General features: G+C 40.2%; 1 protein-coding gene across 13 annotated transcripts in view; it reads right to left on the bottom strand.

The window, feature by feature from the left end:
* The window catches only part of SARNP (SAP domain containing ribonucleoprotein), a 66786-nt gene that overhangs the window by 31208 nt on the left and 14317 nt on the right, over positions 1-21261 (bottom strand). For all 13 annotated transcript variants that reach the window (XR_012420328.1, XR_010579455.2, XR_010579456.2 and 10 more), the window contains 7 exons: positions 18716-18762; positions 18419-18486; positions 14221-14272; positions 12968-13041; positions 12493-12521; positions 8892-8917; positions 7388-7456 (listed from right to left, as the gene is read on the bottom strand). Coding sequence is in view for 5 of the 13 variants with exons in the window: in XM_065524347.2 (XP_065380419.1) it covers positions 7388-7456; positions 8892-8917; positions 12493-12521; positions 12968-13041; positions 14221-14272; positions 18419-18486; positions 18716-18762 (365 nt within the window). In the remaining 8 variants the exon portion in view is untranslated. The remainder of the gene's footprint in view (positions 1-7387; positions 7457-8891; positions 8918-12492; positions 12522-12967; positions 13042-14220; positions 14273-18418; positions 18487-18715; positions 18763-21261) is intronic.

The raw sequence follows: 21261 nt of genomic DNA on the forward strand, positions 1-21261 counted from the left end.
TGTTGTTCAGATAGGGTCTTGCTCTGTTTCCTAGGCTAAAGTGCAGTGATGCCATCATGGCTTACTGCAGCCTTGACCTCTTGGACTCAAGCAATGCTTCCACCTCAGCCTTTCAAGAAGCTGGGACTACAGGCACTCACCACCATACCTGGCTATTTTTATTTTTTGTAGAGATAGGATCTTATTATGTTGCCCAGGCTGGTCTCGAACTCCTGGGATCAAGTGATACTTCAAAGTACTAGAGCTAGGATTATAGGTGTGAACCTCTGTGCCCAGCCTAAACTTTTTATATTGTGACACTGTGTTAACACAGATCATACTCATCAGGAAATAAGCGTGGCAAAAATCATAAACCTGGGAAAAGTATCCTTCAGGGTTTGCTGGACTTAAGATAACTCTTTTTTTTGGATATGCAGTCTCGCTCTGTTGCCCAGGCTGGAGTGCAGTGGTGCAAACTCGGCTCCCTGCAAGCCCCACCTCCCCAGGTTCCCACCATTCTCCTGCCTCAGCCTCCCGAGTAGCTGGCACTACAGGCGCCCGCCACCAGGCCCGGCTAATTTTTGTATTTTTGGTAGAGATGGGGTTTCACCATGTTAGCCAGGATGGTCTCAATCTCCTGACCTTGTGATCGCCCGCCTCGGCCTCCCAAAGTGCTGGGATTACAGGCGTGAGCCACTGCGCCCGGCTGAGATAACTCTTTAGGACAGTTACCTATATGAAGGGCTGGAAGTAGAAAAATCCTGGTACTATTCTAATACATAAAAAAGGAAGATGTGCTAAGGTCAATAATGATATAAGATGCTTGTACCTTCTACTAGTAACCAAGAATCAGTAACATATACCGCCCTCACATTCCTGGGGAAAGAAAAGAGTATCAACCACATTCCAGTTTTCTGCTTAGTGCCTGGGATTAGACTTGTTTTGTTTTTTTAAATACTCATGTAGATGGATTTCCTATAATGTCCTAAAGTACCAAGTTCCTCCTTCCCGAGGTGCCAATGTTTGAAAAATATAAAACAATCCACTCAAATTAGCACAGCAGTTAATACTACAGCACTAAGCCCAGACTTAGTTTTTACCAAAACTAATATCCCTTGACTACAAATATATTAACTGAGCTGGCTTTATTCCCTCTATCCATCTCCCATTCTTTTCTTTTTTAAAATTTTTTATGGAGATGGGGTCTCGCTCCATCACTCAGGCTGGCATGCAGTGATATGAACATGGCTCACTGCAGTCTTGACCTCCTAGGCTGAAGCAATCCTCCCTCCTAAGTCTCCTAAGTAGCTGGGACCAGAGGCATGTGCCACACTGCACCTGGCTAATTTGTTTTTACTTTTTATAGAAGACAGGGTCTCATTATGTTGCCCAGGCTTCAAACTCCTTTCGAAGATGAGTTTCCAGTCACAGTAGCTCATGGTTGTAATCTCAGCACTTTGGGAGGCTGAGGCTGGAAGACTGCTTGAGTCCAGGAGTTCAAAAACACCAGCCTGGGCAACATGGTGAAACCCCATCTCTACAAAAAATACTAAAATTAGCTGGGTGTGGTGGCGCACACCTGTAGTCCCAGCTACTCAGGAGGCTGAGGCGGAAGGATCACTTGACCCTAGGAGGCTGAGGCTGCAGTGAGCTATCATTGCGTCACTGCACTCCAGCCCGGGTGACAGAGTTAGACCCTGTCTTAAAAGAAAAATAAAAATGGTTTCCTATGTGCCAGGCTAAGTTCTGTCCTTCACCAACGGCACTGACCCAAACACTACTTCTCTTGGGAGGCACGGGAAACAGAGGGAGGAAAAACAACCAGTCAAGCACAAGACAGAAAACCTAGCTGGTGATCAATGAGAGCAAACCAGCTACATGTTATTTATCTGAGTTTTGTTTTGTTTTGTTTGAGGGGGGTGGGAGGTTTGTTAGTCCACTGTCACCATGAGACTTATGAGAAAAGCCATGCCACTCTATCCTCAAACAGTCCAAAGGGTTGAAGGGGACAATTTATAGCCTCTTGTGTAAAAAATTTCTGTAGCCGGGCGCGGTGGCTCACGCCTGTAATCCCAGCACTTTGGAAGGCCGAGACGGGTGGATCACGAGGTCAGGAGATCGAGACCATCCTGACTAACACGGTGAAACCCTGTCTCTACTAAAAATACAAAAATTAGCCGGGCGCGGTGGTGGGCGCCTGTAGTCCCAGCCACAGGGGAGGCTAAGGCAGGAGAATGGCGTGAATCCAGGAGGTGGAGCTTGCAGTGAGTGGAGATCGCGCCACCGCACCCAGCCTGGGCGACAGAGCAAGACTCCATCTCACCAAAAAAAAGAAAAAAAAAAAAATTTTCTGTAAATGCCAATGCCATTCTTCGCCTTGTCACTTTCCATTAGTCTAAACCAGTAAGATTCTATTCACTGAGACTTAAGCTGGAAACATGAACAAACAGACTTTTCTTGGGCAGAGGGAAAAGGAGATGATGATTTAGGGGAGGCTGGGGGGAGGTGGGAGAGAGATTTCTTTACATTTCTGTGTAGTGCCTGATATGTGTATAGTACACTAGTGGAGCTAAAAACTGAAATATATAAATAGTCATGCAAAAGTCAGCCTAGGAAAAATAGCAGAGACTCAGGTTCCTTAAATCTGTAATAGGCTCAAGCCATAAATCTAAAATATGAAGAGGAGATGAGCAGATTGTGACAATTAAAAAATAAATAAATAAAAAATAGGCTGGGCACAGTGGCTAACACCTGTAATCCCAGCACTTTGGGAGGCTGAGGCAGAAGGATCAGTTGAGCCCAGGAATTGGAGACCAGCCTGGGCAACATATGAGACCCTATCTCTAAAAAAAAAGAAAAAAAGAAATCGATCATAAACATTATTCAATCCACAGCTCATTTGCTCTCACATACTTCCTCTTTATTCATATACTACACTGATCAGTAGCCAAGTCCACTAAAGAGAAATCAGCAAGCAAGCAGGGACATAAGTTGGATCAAGCAGACAAACCCCACACAACAGAGATGACAAAAAGTGGGTTTTTCATTGTCTTGCTTAGAATACTAGGAGAAGAGGCTACATTACCTGCTAACTGCCACTATGTGTACCACATCTAACTGAATAAAATCCGTGCCTAGAGAATTACACAACTTAAAAGACAAGTGACCAAATTATATAGAAGGTTACACTGGAACCCAGAATCCCAGGATGAAGTGGACAAAAGTATGCTCATCTGGCAGTTCCGTAAACACAAACTTAACTAAGTCACTAACCTCTGCCAACCAACCAAACACTAGGTAACAACTCATTCTGGTGATAAATAGTTAAGCACAAGAACTAGCCAATTCTCACCAGACAATGTACCCAGCTGCAATTCCAGGATGTGGAACTGTTCACTAGAACACTAAGTTCTAGAAAAAAAGAATCCTTACTTTTCTTATGTCTTACTCCTTTTCCTCCAACTTCTCTCCTTTCATAGATTTACTCTGAAACTGTTTATATTTTCTACAATTATTAAAAAAAATTCTCAGCTACAGATTAACAGAGGTGCAAGTATGTGGTCTGACAAGTAATTTCTATGCTACTTCCAAGTATGAAAGCTGTGTGGGAGATATAAGCTAGATATGAGTTGTCCAATACAGTAGCCACTAGCCACAAATGGCTTTGTAAAATAAGTTTTATTGGACAGTGCTGGTGTAGACAGCAAAACATCAGCATTTCTGGGACACTGTGATGGTTTACGGGACAAAACAGACCAAACTGTTCAAATTAGGATGGTTCTGAAAATCAAGACTTATAACCAATGTAAATGGGGCCTATACTCAAAGAGGACATCTCAAAAGGTCACAAATCTCCAAGTAAAGTAGTCCCTAGAAACCATACATATGCTAGTAAAGTGCTACTTAAAATATAGTCTGCCTCCTGGTGCTAGTCTCCAAACTGTTTCTTACCAGTGTGTAAAGGTCCAGAAATTGAAAATGTTAAGAAACTTTCAGAATAATTTAATACTGTTGTAACATTTTAATTGCATTTTATAAAAGTTATCACTCTGCAATAATCAAAAAAATTTTTAAACTAGTTTTTTGCCACAGATAATTTCAGAAGCACTACTCTAGCACATATGCAAATAAAAAAATATGCTATACATATTGGCAATCAATGTTATTAGAGAAGGAAGCTCAGAGCCAGAGTTCTGCCAATTACCATTATTGTATTACAACCCTCCAGAGACTTAAAATGGGTGCTGAAATCTTATCAATGATCAACAAAAACTAAAATTGAGTCAAGTTAATTGACTCAATTTTAAGGCCATAAAGGCAATTTACCAACAGAACTGAACTAAAAAAAAAGGAAGAAAACCAACATTTATTGAGGGTCAAAGTAGCACTGTTAGGTAATTTTGAATACTGTATACAATTTTTATTTTTAAAGACAGAGTCTAGGCCATGTGCGGTGGCTCACACCTGTAATCCCAGCACTTTGGGAGGCCAAGGTGGGTGGATCACTTGAGACCAAAAGTTTGAGACCAGCTTGGACAATATGGAGAAACTCCATCTCTACTAAAAATGCAAAATTAGCTGGGTGTGGTGGCGCGCTCCCATATTCTCAGCTACTCAGGAGGTTGAGGTGGGAAAAATCACTTGAACCCAGGAGGCAGAGGTTGTAGTGAGCTGAGATCGCACCACTGCACCACTGCACCACTGCACCACTGCACTGCCTGGGTGACAGAACAAGACCCTGTCTCAGGAAAAAAGAAAAAAAAAAGACAGGATCTCACTCTGTTACCCAGGCTGGAGTGCAGTGTCACTATCATGGCTCACTGCAGCCTCAAACTCCTGGGCTCAATTAATCCTCCTACCTCAGCCTCCCAAAATCATGGGATTTCAGGCATAAGACATTGCACCTGGCCCTGTATCCAATTATTTACTCTTCCCAATCAGGTTGCTAGGTATTGCTCTAAGTCTTACAGATGAGGATCAAAGAAGTTCAGTAATTTGCTCAAAGTCACAAAGTTAATATATGTATCTGTTTTACTCAGCCTCCTGTGGATTAAAAATGAAAAAAGGTCAAAGAAAGAGAAAAAGTCTAGGGAAGGGAAGAGAAAGACCTGCTATTCCTGTAATGAAATACTATAAAAATAACACAGGTATATAGTATAGCATTGATGGACAAATTCTTCTCAGCAATGTGTAGTAGGAGCTATGAGCTATGTAGTAAGAGATATGATGTTCAATTTTGTAGATTCTGAAGGAACACAGACAATTCCTTAGAAGATGGAGTGAATTTTTACTGCTGGGGTTCTCAGACATCTAGCCCTCATATAAAAGAGGAGAAAACAGACGAGAACTAGGGCCACAGATCCAAGGCATCCTTCCCCTTGGCCATCTGGCACAACACAAGTGACCTTTGGTTTATAACAGCCCTTCCCAATTAAGGTGCATGTGGCTTAAGAATCACATACTCTGCCTCTCAACTCCAAATTTTTTCTTACTTCACATAAATGAGCAAGTATTCCCACTGAGCATAGATGGTCTCAGCATCATGCTAGGCACACGGACCTGATGCTATATTTCTGGTTAATATAAAAAATGATAACCCAGGCCAGGTGCAGTGGCTTACACCTACAGTCCCGCATTTTGGGAGGCCAAGGCAGGAGGATGTCTTGAGGCCAGAAGTTCGAGACCAGCTAGGCAACACAGGGAGACCTCGTCTCTTAAAAAAAAATTCAAAAAACTAGCCAGGCATGGTGGCACACGTCTGTGGTCCCACCTACTCAGGAGGCTGAGGTGGGAGGCTTGCTCGAGCCTGGGAAATGGAGGCTGCAATGAGCTGTGATCATGCTACTGCACTGCAGCCTGGGTGACAGAGTGAGAACCTGTCTCAAAAAAGATTGGGAAAAAAAAAAAAAGTTAACCTAAATGGAAGATGGAACAAAGTTGTGCACAAGTGTTCCATAGTGTCACAATAATGATTACTTTTAGTGTTTAGTTTTTTTACTAAGCAAAACATATAACCAATGTCAGATAAGTTTCTTTCAATGGCTTTCTAGAGAGCTAAATACTTTTATGCTGAGTTGGAAATAATGATTTTTTTCTTTTTTTTGAGACGGAGTCTCACTCTGTTGCCCAGGCTGGAGTACAGAAGCATGATCTCGGCTCACTACAACCTCCGCCTCCCGGGTTCAAGTGATTCTCCTGCCTCAGTCTCCCAAGTAGCTGGGATTAAGGCATGTGCCACCACGCCCAGCTAATTTTTGTAGTTTTAGTAGAGACAGGGTTTTACCATGTTGGCCGGCCTGGTCTCGAACTCCTGACCTCAGGTGATCCGCCCGCCTCGGCTTCCCAAAGTGCTAGGATTACAGGCGTGAGCCACCATGCCCGGCCGATTTTTTTCTTAAATGATGGTTTTTCTGGTTTCAAATACCCTGCCACCACTTTGACAACCAAGAAACATGTTCCTGTTCTAAACAACAAAGATTAAGAGATCACCTGCTCTAGGCAAATAGAAAAATCCTTATCATTTTAACCAATGTGCCTAGCAAAACTACAAAGGCAACTATGCCCTGGGGAACCAATCATCCCACACAGCATGAAGTAAACAAAGTCATCTTGCTTAATAAAGTAAATAACATCAATTAGCAGAGGGGCATAAAGAATGAGTTAACTTTTTTATTTTTGTTCCACCAATCCTCCAAGTTTTATTTCTAAGTACTTCTGACCTAAAAACAAGACTATCTTCTCCTGATTATTTAATTCCCATTATGCCTATTATCAAAGTTAAAGTAGTTGTAATAAGTTTTAACTTCACTGAATTCAACATCTTAACCAACAGAAATATAGACCATACTCAGGCTGGGTGCAATGGCTCACGCCTGTAATCCCAGCACTCTGGGAGGCAGAAGTGGGTGGATCCCTTCGGCCCAGGAGTTTGAGACCAGCTTGTGTAACATAGCAAAATCTCGTCTCTACCAAAAATAGAAAAAAATTAGCTGGGCATGGTGGCACGCGCCGCAGTTTTAGCTACGTGAGAGGCTGACATGGGAGGATCACCTGAGCCCAAGGAGGTCAAGCCTGCAGTGAGCCATGATCACACCACTGCACTCCAGTCTGGCAACAGAATGACCCTGTCTCAAAGGAAAAAAAAGAAAGAAAGAAAAGAAATATAGACCATGCTCTAGCAGCCTGGGTGAAAGCTATGAAAACAATCCACGGGAAAAAGCAATCGGCTTGTGAAATAATTCCTATAATATAATCAAGAGCCAGCGAGAGGAGGTGACAGTCAAACGAGTATGTGAAATGAAATGCTTTGTAGCCAGTTACATTCTCAGGAGGGTCATTTCCAGACTATGTAGTTCCCATAAGCTGCTCTAATGTCACGAAAACATTACTTCCATCGAACCTACATTACCTTTCTGGAGATTGAAGAGACATTCAAACCAAATCTTTGAGCTCTTTCCTTCAGCTTATCCAAGTTAACCTATAAAAACATGGGGGAAAGAACACAGTTTTAAAAAATCAAAACAGAAAACAAAAAATGCAGAAACTATAGTCTGAAGCTAAGAGTTTAAACAAGCCTATAACATCAAAGATACCCTATGAGAAAAATAAGAAAACTAAGCAGCAATCATCCAGTCCACTGATTATTAAAAGGCCTCCTCTGGAATGCAGTGAAACATTCAGTCCTGCCTCCTGCATTTATCACAGGTGTCAATAGCCTAAGGAGGGCTTAAGATCAAGGGAAGGCAAACACTGCTGGAGAAAGCAAACACATGTCTAAATCATCACCTCCAAACAAGTCTACCATTCTCAATCCAAAATCATTAATTCTCATATCGTCTCTGCAAGTATTTCTTAAATCTATCTCCAAGCAAAGAGAAACCATCACAGAAGCACCTTTTTCAGAAGACAATCTATAACCACTACCCACTCGATTCTCTTCCCTCCTCTTTCTTGGAAACCTTGGTACATGGACTCGTTACTATTGTAAGAATTATTTAGGGCCGGTGCGGTGGCTCATGCCTGTAATCCCAGCAGTTTGGGAGGCTGAGGTGGGCAGATCACCTGAGGTCAGGAGTTCGAGACCAGCCTGGCCAACATGGTGAAACCCCGTCTCTACTAAAAATACAAAAATTAGCCAGGCATGGTGGGGGGGCACCTGTAATCCCAGCTACTTGGGAGGCTGAGGCAGAATAATTCCTTGAACCTAGGAGGCGGAGGTTGTAGTAAGCTGAGACTGCACCATTGCACTCCAGCCTGGGCAACAAGAATGAAACTCCATCTTAAAAAAAAAAAAAGAATAGGAAATTTTCATTAATAATATTAAATCTTAACTTACAATATTAAGCAGCAACCCCTAAAGCAGGATTTCATAAAGCTGATTCTATTTCACCACAGTATTCGTTACCATTCTTAAAATATGCTGACTAGAAACAATGGTCCAGAAAGCCATTTTATTCTACCATTCTTTACTATGATTTCACAATTCATGGATAGTATTTAAAAAATTTAAAAAAAAAAAAAAAGCACTATCTACAAACAGAACTCCTAAATTGCTTCCATAGATTCTCTTGTGGTAATTATGAATTAGACATTATCTAAGGCCATTGGACAAGGATTCAGTACCATAAAACAAAGAGTTTTATACACGGGTTGTTCTCTAGCTAACAAAATCTATTCTTACTTTCGAAAAGAGTGGTAGGAAGAAAGACGTCTGCAGTAACTGAACATGTGACAATTTTCCTGACCTCTCAGTATCTCCAACAATTTTTTAAATTCAGGACATATAACATTATACTGAAAACAGTCAACAAATTAATGTTCTCAGAGTTTCTTCTAATCTGGTGAGGAGTCTCTAAAGTTAGCTATACAGAATTAAGATCTGGGTGTGTAAGAAATAAAAAAAGATTTCTTACCATAGGTTTGTTATCAGATGACAGACCTAAGGAAGTAAACAAAATTTTATTTAATATTTTTATTTTATTTATTTATTTTTTTTTATTTAATATTTTTAAAAGTCATAAAAGCCGACAGTCTTCAAGTCAAATTAGGCAACATAAAAACTGTATACGGGACACACCCCCTTTATCCTATGATGACAAAGAAAAGGCAGAAATTCCATCTAGCAATCATGTCTCCATTAACTGCTAGCAGGAACATAAAACGGTACAGCTGCTCTGGAAAACAGTTTGGCAGTTCCTCAAAAGGTAAATACAGTTACGCATGATCCCACAATTCCACTGCTAGTATACAGCCAAGAGAAAATGAAAACATATAATTACACAAAAACTTGTACATAAATGTTCACAGCAGCATTATTCATATTAGACAAAAAGTTAAAGAAAAACACCCATCAGCTTGATGACTGGCTAAATTAAGTATAGTATATCCATACAATGGAATATTATTAAATAATAAAAATGAATAGAGATACATGCTACAACATAAGTGAACCTTGAAAACTATGCTAAGTGAAAGAATCCAGTCACTAAAGACAATATACTATATGAATTCATTCATATGAAGGCAAATTTCCACGGAGAAAAAAACTAAGCGGCTGCTTAGGGCTGGGCAGGGAGAGGTAATGGAGGATATCTGCTAATGGGCACAGTTTCTTTTTGGGGTGATAAGCACGGTGATGATGGCTGCACAACCCTGTGAATATACTATGGAATAATGAATTATATACCTTTAAATGGATGAATTGTTACATCATATAAATTGCATCTCTCTAAAGCTCTTAAAAAAGAGATCACATCTGGACAAACAAGAACTACTAGTACGAGTTGAAACTTTGGCTCCTGGGCCGGGTGCGGTGGCTCACGCCTGTAATCCCAGCACTTTGGGAGGCCAAGGCAGGTGGATCACCTGAAGTCAGGCGTTCTAGACAAGCCTGACCAATATGGTGAAATCCCGTCTCTACTAAAAAAACAAAAATTAGCAGGGCGTGGTGGCATGCGCCTGTAGTCCCAGCTACTCAGGAGGCTGAGACAGGAGAATTGCTTGAACCCAGGAGGCAGAGGCTGTGCTGAGGGGTGCCACTGCGCTCCAGTCTGGGCAACAGAGCAAGACTCCATCTCAAAAAAAATAAAAAGAAATTATGCTTCCTTAAGGCCAATTTTCTGTCCTGAAATTATCACCAAGAACCTAACCAATAATTATTTACTTCAAACTTTTCAGGATCTCATTCAAAAAACAATGCTTCCTTTTAAATGTTCCCAAATTCCGTTATTTTAGAGTTACTCTATAGTTCTTTTTTTTTTTTTTGAGATGGAGTCTAGCTCTGTCGCCCAGGCTGGAGTGCAGTGGCCGGATCTCAGCTCACTGCAAGCTCCGCCTCCCAGGTTTACGCCATTCTCCTGCCTCAGCCTCCCGAGTAGCTGGGACTACAGGTTCCCGCCACCTCGCCTGGCTAGTTTTTTGTATTTTTAGTAGAGACGGGGTTTCACCGTGTTAGCCAGGATGGTCTCGATCTCCTGACCTCGTGATCCGCCCGTCTCAGCCTCCCAAAGTGCTGGGATTACAGGCTTGAGCCACCACGCCCGGCGAGTTACTCTATAATTCTAAGATGTCAGAATTATGAGTAAAACTGAAACTGTATTTTTTATCAGGTTCCCTTTTCAGACTATTAACTATTATCTTTCTTCAAATAGCATTTTAGCCACGCACCTGTAGTCCCAGTTACTCAGGAGGTTGAGGGAGGGTTGCTTGAGCCCAGGAGCTCAAGTCCAGCATGGGCAATATAGTGAAACCCTGTCTCTTAAAAAAAATAAAAAAGCACCACCTTCTATAATTTCTGTTGTATCTTCACCAATTATATTATCTCTCTTGGTATAACTAAGAGTCAGAAAAAAATTTTTTTTTCTATAACACTTAGTGATAGTGGCCAGAAATTTTTCCACCTTTTTAAAAGCACAGCAAAGACCTCCCAGGCTCAAGAGATCCTCCCACCCCAGCGTCCCAAGTAGCTGGGACTACAGGCACCTGCTACCATGTCTAGCTAATTTTTTAATTTTTTGTAGAAACAAGGTGTCACTTTGTTTCCCAAGCTAGTTTCCAACTCCTGGGCTCAAGCAATCCTCCCAGCTTGGCATTCCAAAGTGTTGGGATTATAGGTGTGAGCCACCACACCCAGAGTTTCTTAAAAATAATAACTATTTCAGGCTCGGCACACCTGTAATCCCACCATTTTGGGAGGCAGAGGTGAGTGGATCACTTGAGGTCAGGAGTTCAAGACCAGCCTGGCCAACACAGTGAAACCTGTCTCTACTAAAAATGCAAAAATTAGCTGGGTGTGGTGTCACGCACCTGCAGTCCCAGCTGAAGCAGGCTGAAGCAGGAAAATAGCTTGAACCCGGGAGGCAGAGGTTGCAGTGAGCCAGACTGCGTCCCTGCACTCCAGTCTGGGTGACAGAGCAAGACTGTGTCTCAAAAAATAGTAATAATTTCCTCTAATTCATTATAAAAGTGATACATATTCATTGTATCGATTTTAAAAACACAGACAAGCAAAAAGAAATAAATCATTCAAAATTCCACCAACCAGAGATAATGAGTACTAACATTTTAGAATACAGTCATCCCTCCATTTCCTCAGGGGATTGGATCCAACCCCAACCCTGCAGCTGATACCAAAATCCACTATGCTCAAGTTCTGCAGCAGATTATAATAAGTTGCTCCTCCATATCTGCAGGTTTCGCATCCCAAAAATACTGTATTTCTGAACCACATTTGGTTATGAAGAGCCCTCAGATACAGAGGGCAAAGTGTATTTATTGGGGAAAAAAAATAAATCCATGTATAAGTGGACCTGTGCAGTTCAAACCTGTGTTGTTCAAGTGTCTACTGTATATCCTTCCAACCTTTTTTCCTATCTATACATGCACTCTTACATGACTAAAATGGGAACATACTGTTAATATAAACTTGTAACTTTTTATTAATATCGCTGATAAATATCTTTCAATATTATTTCAGCACAGTATAGTCTTCTATACCATGGCACACATTTAATAACCAATTCTCTGTTGTACAGTTGGTTGTTTCCAGTTATTGATCACTATAAATAATGCTGTGATAATCCTTGAGGCTAAGTCTTTATGCACATTCAAGACTATTTCCTTATACGTTCCTAGAAGTAAAGCTGTTAAGGTAGAAGATATTCTTTTCCCTTTTATCACTTATAATAGCCAGTATAACACTGGGAAGTATGCAATAATTTTATGCAGTTGAGACCCTAGAATAAGTAAGCAAAGTACTAGAGAAACTTCTTTGAAGATGTTCAAGAAAGACAGACAAATGTTGGCACTTCCTATCCTCTCATAACATTCAGTATCTCTTTTAATTGCCCAGGAAGGCCTAAGTATAATTATATCTAAAGCAGGAGATGAATGCTATAATCTCTTAAGAGTTTCTACAGCTAGCAAATTTACCTTATTTTGGAGAAATGAAACCTGTTATACCAGAAAAGAAAGAATAAAAGGGTAACTTTCTCAGAAGTATCTCTGTACTCTTACCTTTTGTTGGAACTGAAGAAATCCCAAACCTGAAGAAGGAAAAACAAACTAAATTTTAGGAAGCTGTTCACACTCCTGGTTGTCTGTCTCCGTGTCAAGTATACATATGACACTTCTTGCTTGTGATCTCAAGTCTTGCAATCATTAGCTAATTCTAACAACCCCATGAAAGAGGTTCAGTTTACTCTCCCTCTTACCAAGTCCAGAGATTAAGCTAAGAGGAAGCCTTATCAGAATTAGTAGTAGTAGTCAGTTCCTGGCTTTAACTGTTACAAAAACCCTTCTCAATAAAGCCCAATTTATAGCTACTATAACCAAACCAGTAGATACGTTCTGAATAGGGTCAAAAAAGTGTTCATATCCTTCAGCAAGCCTCTATTCTACTTAAATCAACAATTATATCAAAAACCTAGGATCACATATCTTCACCTTTACAACATCACTATCGCAGGCCCAAAAGGCTGGGGACACTCACCTAGCTGCCCGAGCAGCTTTCTTACTCTCCAAGCTCACAGGTACATTGAATCGTTCAGCCCTCTTCTGCATTCTCTAAGTAAAAATAGACCAAAAAAAAAAAAAAAAAAAAAAAAAGGAAGAAAAAAGAAGTCAATTTATGGTTTAAGAAAGTTAGTCAGAGGTAGGTATCTTTAAAAAAATAAAAATAATAAAAATAAAAAAATTTTTTTAAAAGTCTCACTCTGTCCCCCAGGCTGGATACAGTGGCATGATCTCAGCTCACTGCAACCTCAGCCTCCTGGGTTCAAGCGATTCTCGTGGCTCAGCCTCCCGAGTAACTGGTATTAGAGGACTGTGCCACTGTGCCCAGCTAATTTTTGTGCTTTTAGTAGAAATGAGATTTCACCATGATGGCCAGGCTGATCTCGAACTCCTGACTTCAAGTGAACTGTCCACCTCAGCCTCCCAAACTGCTGGGATTACAGGCGTGAGCCACCCCGCCCAGCCAAAAGAAGGTATCTTAAAAACATCAGAAGTAATTTCTTAGGGTCCAAACTGAAAATACTGACAATCCTAGAAGATAGCAGGTTGTGTCCATACTAGGACTTAACAGCCCTTCCCAGAAAGCAAACACAAAAAGACTATTATTACATACCCTCAAAAACAAAAGGGAGAAATAAAGTAAAACCTACATTATACATGAAGCCAAGAAGTCAAAAGCTATGTTTGGCTGACCTTTGAAAAGTAATCAAAGGAATAGCTTGGTTCCAACACTAATGGCATTCTTTCAGTTAGAAATGAGGCAGCATTGTTTTATGCCATTCTAAAAGAGTTTAATAATTCTCTACTTTGCAAGTATGACACTGAACACAAGATCTCAACTGGAACCTGGTTTCACAGTCCTACCCCACAGAAACCAGTGGAATTTCAATCTCAGCTACTGGCCGGTAGCAACATAAGAGTCACATCTACCAATACATTTTCAAAGTACAATCCTCCCAAATTCTAATCCTAGGTTTGTAAACATCTCAAAGAGAGTCATTGTTAAGACAATAGTGTTACATATAAAAAGACTACAGCTTCAAGAAAGACTACCCTATGCCAGCCAAATATTTTCCAAAGAGCAGTTGGCAGTGAAACGTTTCAACACCAAAATCTGTCAATACTGATTTTCTGCCTGTGAATAAATTTTAGAGGATGATGCAGATATAATAAAGGGTAAGAGGGAGACAGAAATGTAGAGACTGTTCTACTAGGGAACAGAATACCTACCTCAGTCTGTGGTATTTCAGATGTAATTTTCACCACTTTCTTCTCTGCTGCCCTAGAAAAGAAAGAGATCTTTTAAAATGAGAAAACTGATATTCTAAACCACAACCTCAGGAAATGTGTAAGAATTCACTTGAATTATCTCTGCCCTATTATCTCTCTGCCACCCCTTATGCCAAAGAAACATGAAGTTCACTAGAGCTTTGGTTCCTTTAACTGTCATCTATTGAGAAGAAAGAGTTCAAATAACAAACTAATCTTCTTTAGCTAAAGTACAATAAAGAAATAAGGAAAGAAGTCTGGTTAAATACACTGGGCTGAAGGGAAACATTCAAAGGACACCAGAAACCATCTCATTTGCTTTTAGGAACTTTTTAATTTACTTTTTTTTTTCTGAGACGGAGTTTTGCTCTTGTCACCCAGGCTGGAGTGCAACGGTGCAATCTTGGCTCACTGCAACCTCCACCTCCTGGGTTCAAGAGGTTCTCCTGCCTCAACCTCCCAAGTAGCTGGAATTACAGGCGCCTGCCACCACGCCCAGCTAATTTTTGTATTTTTAGTAAAGATAGGGTTTCACCATGTTGGCCAGGCTAGTTACGAACTGGCCTCAAGTGATCCACCTGCCTCAGCCTCCCAGAGTGCTGGGATTACAGGCGTCAGCCACCAAGCCCAGCCTTTAATTTACTTTTGAACTAATGAGTAACCCTCCAATCCTCCTTTAAGCACCAGCTCCCAATATTCATCACAACAATTAAGTACTCTACAAGGTCTGGTTTCCTTCTTTTAAAAATCCCTTATTTCTCCCATGAGGAATGTAGCTCTAGTTGGAACAAAGTGGAACAAATAAAAATGCCAAAGAAGGTAGGAAGAAAAAAGTCTAAGGGGAGTTTGAATTAGGAAAACATGGCATGTTACTGGTCAAAGGTTTAAGAGAAAACAAAAGAGGGGGGACCACAGGGGCGGGAGACAAAGTTCGGAAGTACCCAGGATAAATGGAAGGGCATTAACCCTCCACCAAACAACTCCCATAAAACTGTGGGTCATAACCAGTCTCATTAAGGTCCCTCATTTAGAGACATGGGCAGCTTTTGTTCCAATATCCCGGACACTTTTCCCATTTGATGCCCTGAAAGGTAGTAATGGTTTAATGACATTTTCAGAGGAAGCAATTCTGGAACAAGTACTCTCTTCCACCCTTTTATTGGAAATCCCTGGACTGACAGACAAGCAATGGGTGCCCCCTGCTGACCATAACAAAGTCCTACAATATGTAACTGCTTTAGCTGGTTGGGGGTGGGGAATCAAACTAGAAACAGATACATTTTTGGAGAATCTCAGGCCAAAGATGAAGAAAGGGATCTCCTTTTAAATAGTCAAAGAATCTAAACTAGCCCTGACTATTCTGATGTTTAAAGAAATTTCTAAACAATTCAGATTTCCTTGCCATCCTTCCCTAACCTTGTCTTATAATTTAGGCACAGAAAGCCAAAGAAGTTTAATGTTTTACTTGAAATACAATGCCATCAAGAAAGCAGTACTCTCCATTAACCCAACTGCAATGGCTTCCTCCCTATTCCCACTCTGAAGTACAGTCAATGCAGTGCACCTCATGGCAGAAAGGGAACCCCAGAAGGGAAGTTTCCTTCCATTCTATTCCAATTCCCTTAGGTATAACTAAACTCAAGCGCAATAAACAAACATCAAATGCACGGGAAATTTCCACTCTTCACTGAGAAATTTCTCTCCTACCCAATCACGTAAACAACATTCTCAGAAATACAGAGACCCAGAATCTTTTTGTACATACTTCAGTCTAACCACAACTATCCTCTAAAAATCAAAATGATCACCCCACCCACTTCAATTTCCTAGCTTCAAAATTCATTAATAGAATTAAAACCCCCTGAACAGAATGCACATTTTAAATATTCTATGAATAATGAATTTCAAACTTTTGAACCTCTATTTTTTAACCCACACAAGCCAATTATGATGGTATTCACTTGATCTTCTTTCTTGTTCCAGAAATCCCCGTAACATTTCTATTTTAAAACTATCTCACAAAGTCATTTTTTCAAGGCACTATATCTAATCATAAACATCTTATGATGGAAAGATAACTAAATGGCTTTAGAAAGTAATATTTGATAGGCTGGGCATGGTGGCTCACACCTGTAATCCCAGCAGTTTGGCAGGCCAAGGCAGGTGGATTGCTTTGAGCTCAGGAGTTCGAGACCAGCCTGGCAAACACAGCAAAACCCTATCTCTACAAAAAATACAAAAAAGAGCCGGGCGTAGTGGCTCATGCCTATAGTCCCAGCTACTCGGGAGGCTGAAGCTGGAGGACTGCTTGAGCTGGGAAAAGGAGGTTGCAGTGAGCCAAGATTGTTCCACTGCACTCCAGCCTGGATAAGAGTCCCTGTCTCAAAAATATATAAAGGGATATTTGACAAAAATCTATCAAGATGTTAAATGTACATCCTCTGTGATGCAGCAAATCCACTGCTAGGAATTTACCCTACGGGTATACTTGTGAGTATAAATAATTAGAAAAGGACATGCAGAACTACATTTTTTTTCTTTTATGAATAATCTAAATGTCCATCAATAGAACGCTGGTGAAATAAATTACTGTTTATCCACAGAATGGAATACTATTAAATGCTAGAAAAAACAAGGTTCTAAGTTGATAACTAGTAAATGTGGGTGATAGGTAGATGAGAGTCTATTGTACTAGTTGAACTTTTGTATATACTTGTAATTTCCCATAATGACAAGCTAAACAAAAAAGAGACCACTTCTAGGATAATTATCCTGGCTTCATAGGGTCTACTGAGGATAAAATGAAAGTATTTGTAAAACATTTAGAACAATGCCTAGCATATAACTCTTAAGAACAATGCCTAGCGTATAACTAACACTTACATAAGAAAATGATGATATAAAAAATTTCCAGATATGAAAAAAATCAAGAGTGTACATAGTGTGTGTACAGGTGTATCTATATATACACATACATACGTATGCACATAAACACATGCAGACCCATATAAAATCTTCCAAAAGTATGTACTGTTCTAAAAACCTCAGTAAAGTCAGATGAGAATGGATACAAAGAGTACTTAATTTTTAATTGATATATTCCACTATGTACTGACTTTTTACTTGTAAATATATTGCCTTTTATAATTAAATGCACTGACACAGCTATGAGGAACAAAAATGTTAAAAGTTTAGGACTCAACTGTTCTTTTTTTTTTTTTTGAGACGGAGTCTCGCTCTGTTGCCCAGGCTGGAGTACAGTGGCGCGATCTCAGCTCACTGCAACCTCCGCCTTCCGGGCTCACGCCATTCTCCTGCCTCAGCCTCTGAGCAGCTGGGACTACAGGCGCCCGCCACCACGCCCAGACCTCGTGATCCACATGCCTCAGCCTCCCAAATCCCAAGTGCTGGACGAGCATGCGCCACCGTGCCTGGCCTAAGTTTTACACTTTTACAGAAAAGTGCAAAACTCTTATAAACAGTTAAGAGAATGGGCTGGGCATGGTGGCTCACACCTATAATCCCAGTACTTAGGGAGGCCAAGGTAGGTGGATCATTTGAGGTCAGGAGTTCAAGACCAGCCTGGCCAACATGGTAAAACCCTGTCTCTACTAAAAATACAAAAACTAGTCGGGCAGTAGTGGCGCATGCCTATAATCCCAGCTACTCGGGAGGCTGAGGCAGGAGAATTGCTTGAGCCTGGGAAGCGGAGGTTACAGTGAGCCGAGATCGCGCCACTGCACTCCAGTCTGGGCAACAGAGTGAGATCCTGTCTCAAAAAAAAAAAAAAAAAAAAGGAGTTAACAGAGTTTATACAGTTTTACACTGTATACAGAATTGTACAGATTCTCTATAGAGTAACAGAATAATCTATTATAGTGACCCTACAAAAGAACAACAAAGGCTAGGAGAATTAAACTATGTCTGGGCTTGAAGTCGCCTTGTCCTAATTACCTATTACATAACTCAGAGACAATTTGCTTTGTTTCACTGGGACCAAGTACTTTGAAGTAGTCCCTTCTAAAAAACAAAAAATGACCTAATCAGAAATGAAAAGGCCAATGGGAACATGTAAGAGGTAAACAGAGTTAAACATTAAACACAATAAAAAAAAGAGCTGCCTGCTCTGTACTCAAGATTATAAAAAAGAGATAATTACACATCAACAGTTTTTTCAGGGGGTTCTTCCTCTTTGACAGGTAGCTCAATGGGCTTTGTTTCTTCTTCCTAAAACCAAATGAAACAAGGTGGTTAACATAAATCTAAACAATAAATATCTATAAATAGAAGAACATCAGAACTCCAAAATAAACCAGTCTCTCAGAACCTTCATACCCATCTTATGCTCCCCTAATAAATTTATATCTAAGTCTTCCAATGACTGATGTTAAAGCAATGTGGCCAAAGCAGTGTCATATTACCAGACCAGAGACTAACCTTACTCTATCCAACTCACCTCTGTTTCATCTCCCAGTACATCTTCTTCATTTGCCTCCTCTTCAGCTAAAGAATATTAAAATATTCAGGTCAAGCCCTGCTACAAAACCATCTTGATCACTTACCAAGGTTAAAATTATAATCACTTTGCTTTCCCCCAAAAAATCCAATAGTGAAGGCAGAAATTGATGCACATAAAATCTGCTACATCTGGAGAAGACAAAACCAGATCTCTCTCTACCTAACATTAATTACAAATGTGAACTCCAGTTGGACTGAAGAACTAAATGTGAAGTCAAACTAGAGAATTAATTTTAATTTTAAAAGTAATGTGGGGTCAGGCACCGTGGCTCTCTGTAATCCCACAAATCTGGGAGGCAGAGGCAGGTGGATCCTTGAACCCAGGAGTTCAAGCGACCAGCTTGGGGAACACAGTGAAACCCCGTCTTTACAAAAAATATTTAAAAAGTAGCTGGGTGTCGGGGTGTGTGCCTATAGTCTTAGCTACTAGGGAGGCTGAAGTGAGAACATTACTTGAACCTGGAAGGCAGAGGTTGCAGTGAGCTGAGATGATGTCACTGCACTCCAGCCTGGGTGACAGAGCAAGACCCAGTCTTGAAAAATAAACAAACAAAAAAAGTAATGTGGAAAAGTATCTTTGAGATTTAGTGGTGGGGAAAGATTTGTTTAACAGAAAAACAACTCAGAAGCAAAAGTAAGAAGTGAAAAACTGAATATTTTTCGAAACTAAGTACTTCTACTTAAGGATAGCACAAAGAAAGTTAAAAGACAAATGACAAGATATTTGTTTCTGTTGAGACAGAGTCTTACTCTATCGCCCAGACTGAAGTGTAGTGGCACAATCACAGCTCCCTGCAGCCTCCACGTCCTGGGCTCAAGGGATTCTCCTGCCTTAGCCTCCCAAGTAGGTAGGACTATAAGTGCACATCACTACACCCAGCTAATTCTATTATTTTTCTTAGAGATGGATCTCACTATGCTGTCCAGACTGGTCTCAAACTCCTGGCCTCAAGAGGTCATACCACCTTAGCCTCCCAAAGTGCTGAGTTACAGGCATGAACCACCCTGCACAGCCAAAGAAGATATTTGTGCCTAAAACCAACAAAAGAATAGTTATTAGGATATAAAAGAAATGCCTGCAAACCAACAAGCAAATTATGGGAACCTCAATAGAAAAATGGGCAAAGAAGAAACAAAAGAATTGTGAAATGTTTAAACTTTTTTCATGGAGAACATAAAACAGCCAACAAATTAGCAAAACTTAGGCCACTTGATAGGACAGTGCCAAGTTTAGGTTTGTGGAGATACAAGAACCCTTATGTACTAGTGATGAGACTGTAGATCTATAGAGCAATTCTGGAAAACAATTTGGGAGTCCTTAGTCACATTAAGTATATATGTATGAATATTAATTAGAAATACCACTCTTGGGCATATACCCCAAAAAAACTTTCACAGGAACTTAAAAGCATGAAATAAGTAGTTCATAATAATATACTATATATTATTAGTATATAGAATATAGTATACTATATCCTACAGGTCAAGCATTGCCAATCTGAAAATTCAAAACCTAAAATGCTTCTAAATCTAAAACTTTCTGAAGGCTGATACAACCCCACAAGTGGAAAACCCCACACCTAACCTCATGCGATGGGTCACAGTCAAAACTCTGTTTCATGTACAAGATTATTTTAAATACTGTGTAAAACTACTTTCAAATATATGGATAAGAAACAAATGAATTTTGTGTTTAGGCTTGCATCTCACCCCCAAGATACCTCATTACATATATACACAAATATTCCAAAATCCAAAAAAAATATAAAAACTGAAACATTTCTGGTCTCAAGTATTTCAAATATATAATATTCAACCCATAGCATAATATATACTATATACTATTATATACATATAGTATACTATAAGTAGTATCACTTGTAGTAGCAGAGGCTTGGTGGCAATATGTTTCTGTCACCGAGTGAATTAAGTAAAATGTGTGGTTATCCATCATGGAATGCTACGCAGGAATTAGAATCAACAGACTAGATAACTACACAGTCACATTCCACACGGACACATTTAAAAAAAACACAACACTTAGTGAATGAAATGAGAAATAAAGCAAGGCTATGGCCAGTTATATAATTACCAATTATATAAATGAAAACATTCTACGAAACAACACTATATATTTTATCATGAAAAAGACCAAAAAAATACATTCAAACACATTAGAATGAGTGCCTAAATGGGTTGGGGAGGAAGTGGAACGAGGAATGGAAATAAAAGGGAATAAGTAAATAAAAATTAGAGAGGGGACTTGTACAACCTGAGATGAAGGTTGTACAAGATGGCCAGGTATGGTGGCTCACGCCTGTAATCCCAGCACTTTGGAAGGCCGAGGCGGGTGGATCCCCTGAAGTCAGGAGTTCTAGACCAGTCCGACCAATATGGTGAACCCCCGTCTCTACTAAAAACACAAAAATCAGCCAGGCGTGGTGGCGTGCGCCTGTAGTTCCAGCTGCTCGGGAGGCTGAGACA

The sequence above is a fragment of the Macaca fascicularis genome, chromosome 11 (assembly GCF_037993035.2).
Source record: "Macaca fascicularis isolate 582-1 chromosome 11, T2T-MFA8v1.1".
In the NCBI taxonomy this organism is placed as follows: Eukaryota; Metazoa; Chordata; class Mammalia; order Primates; family Cercopithecidae; genus Macaca; species Macaca fascicularis.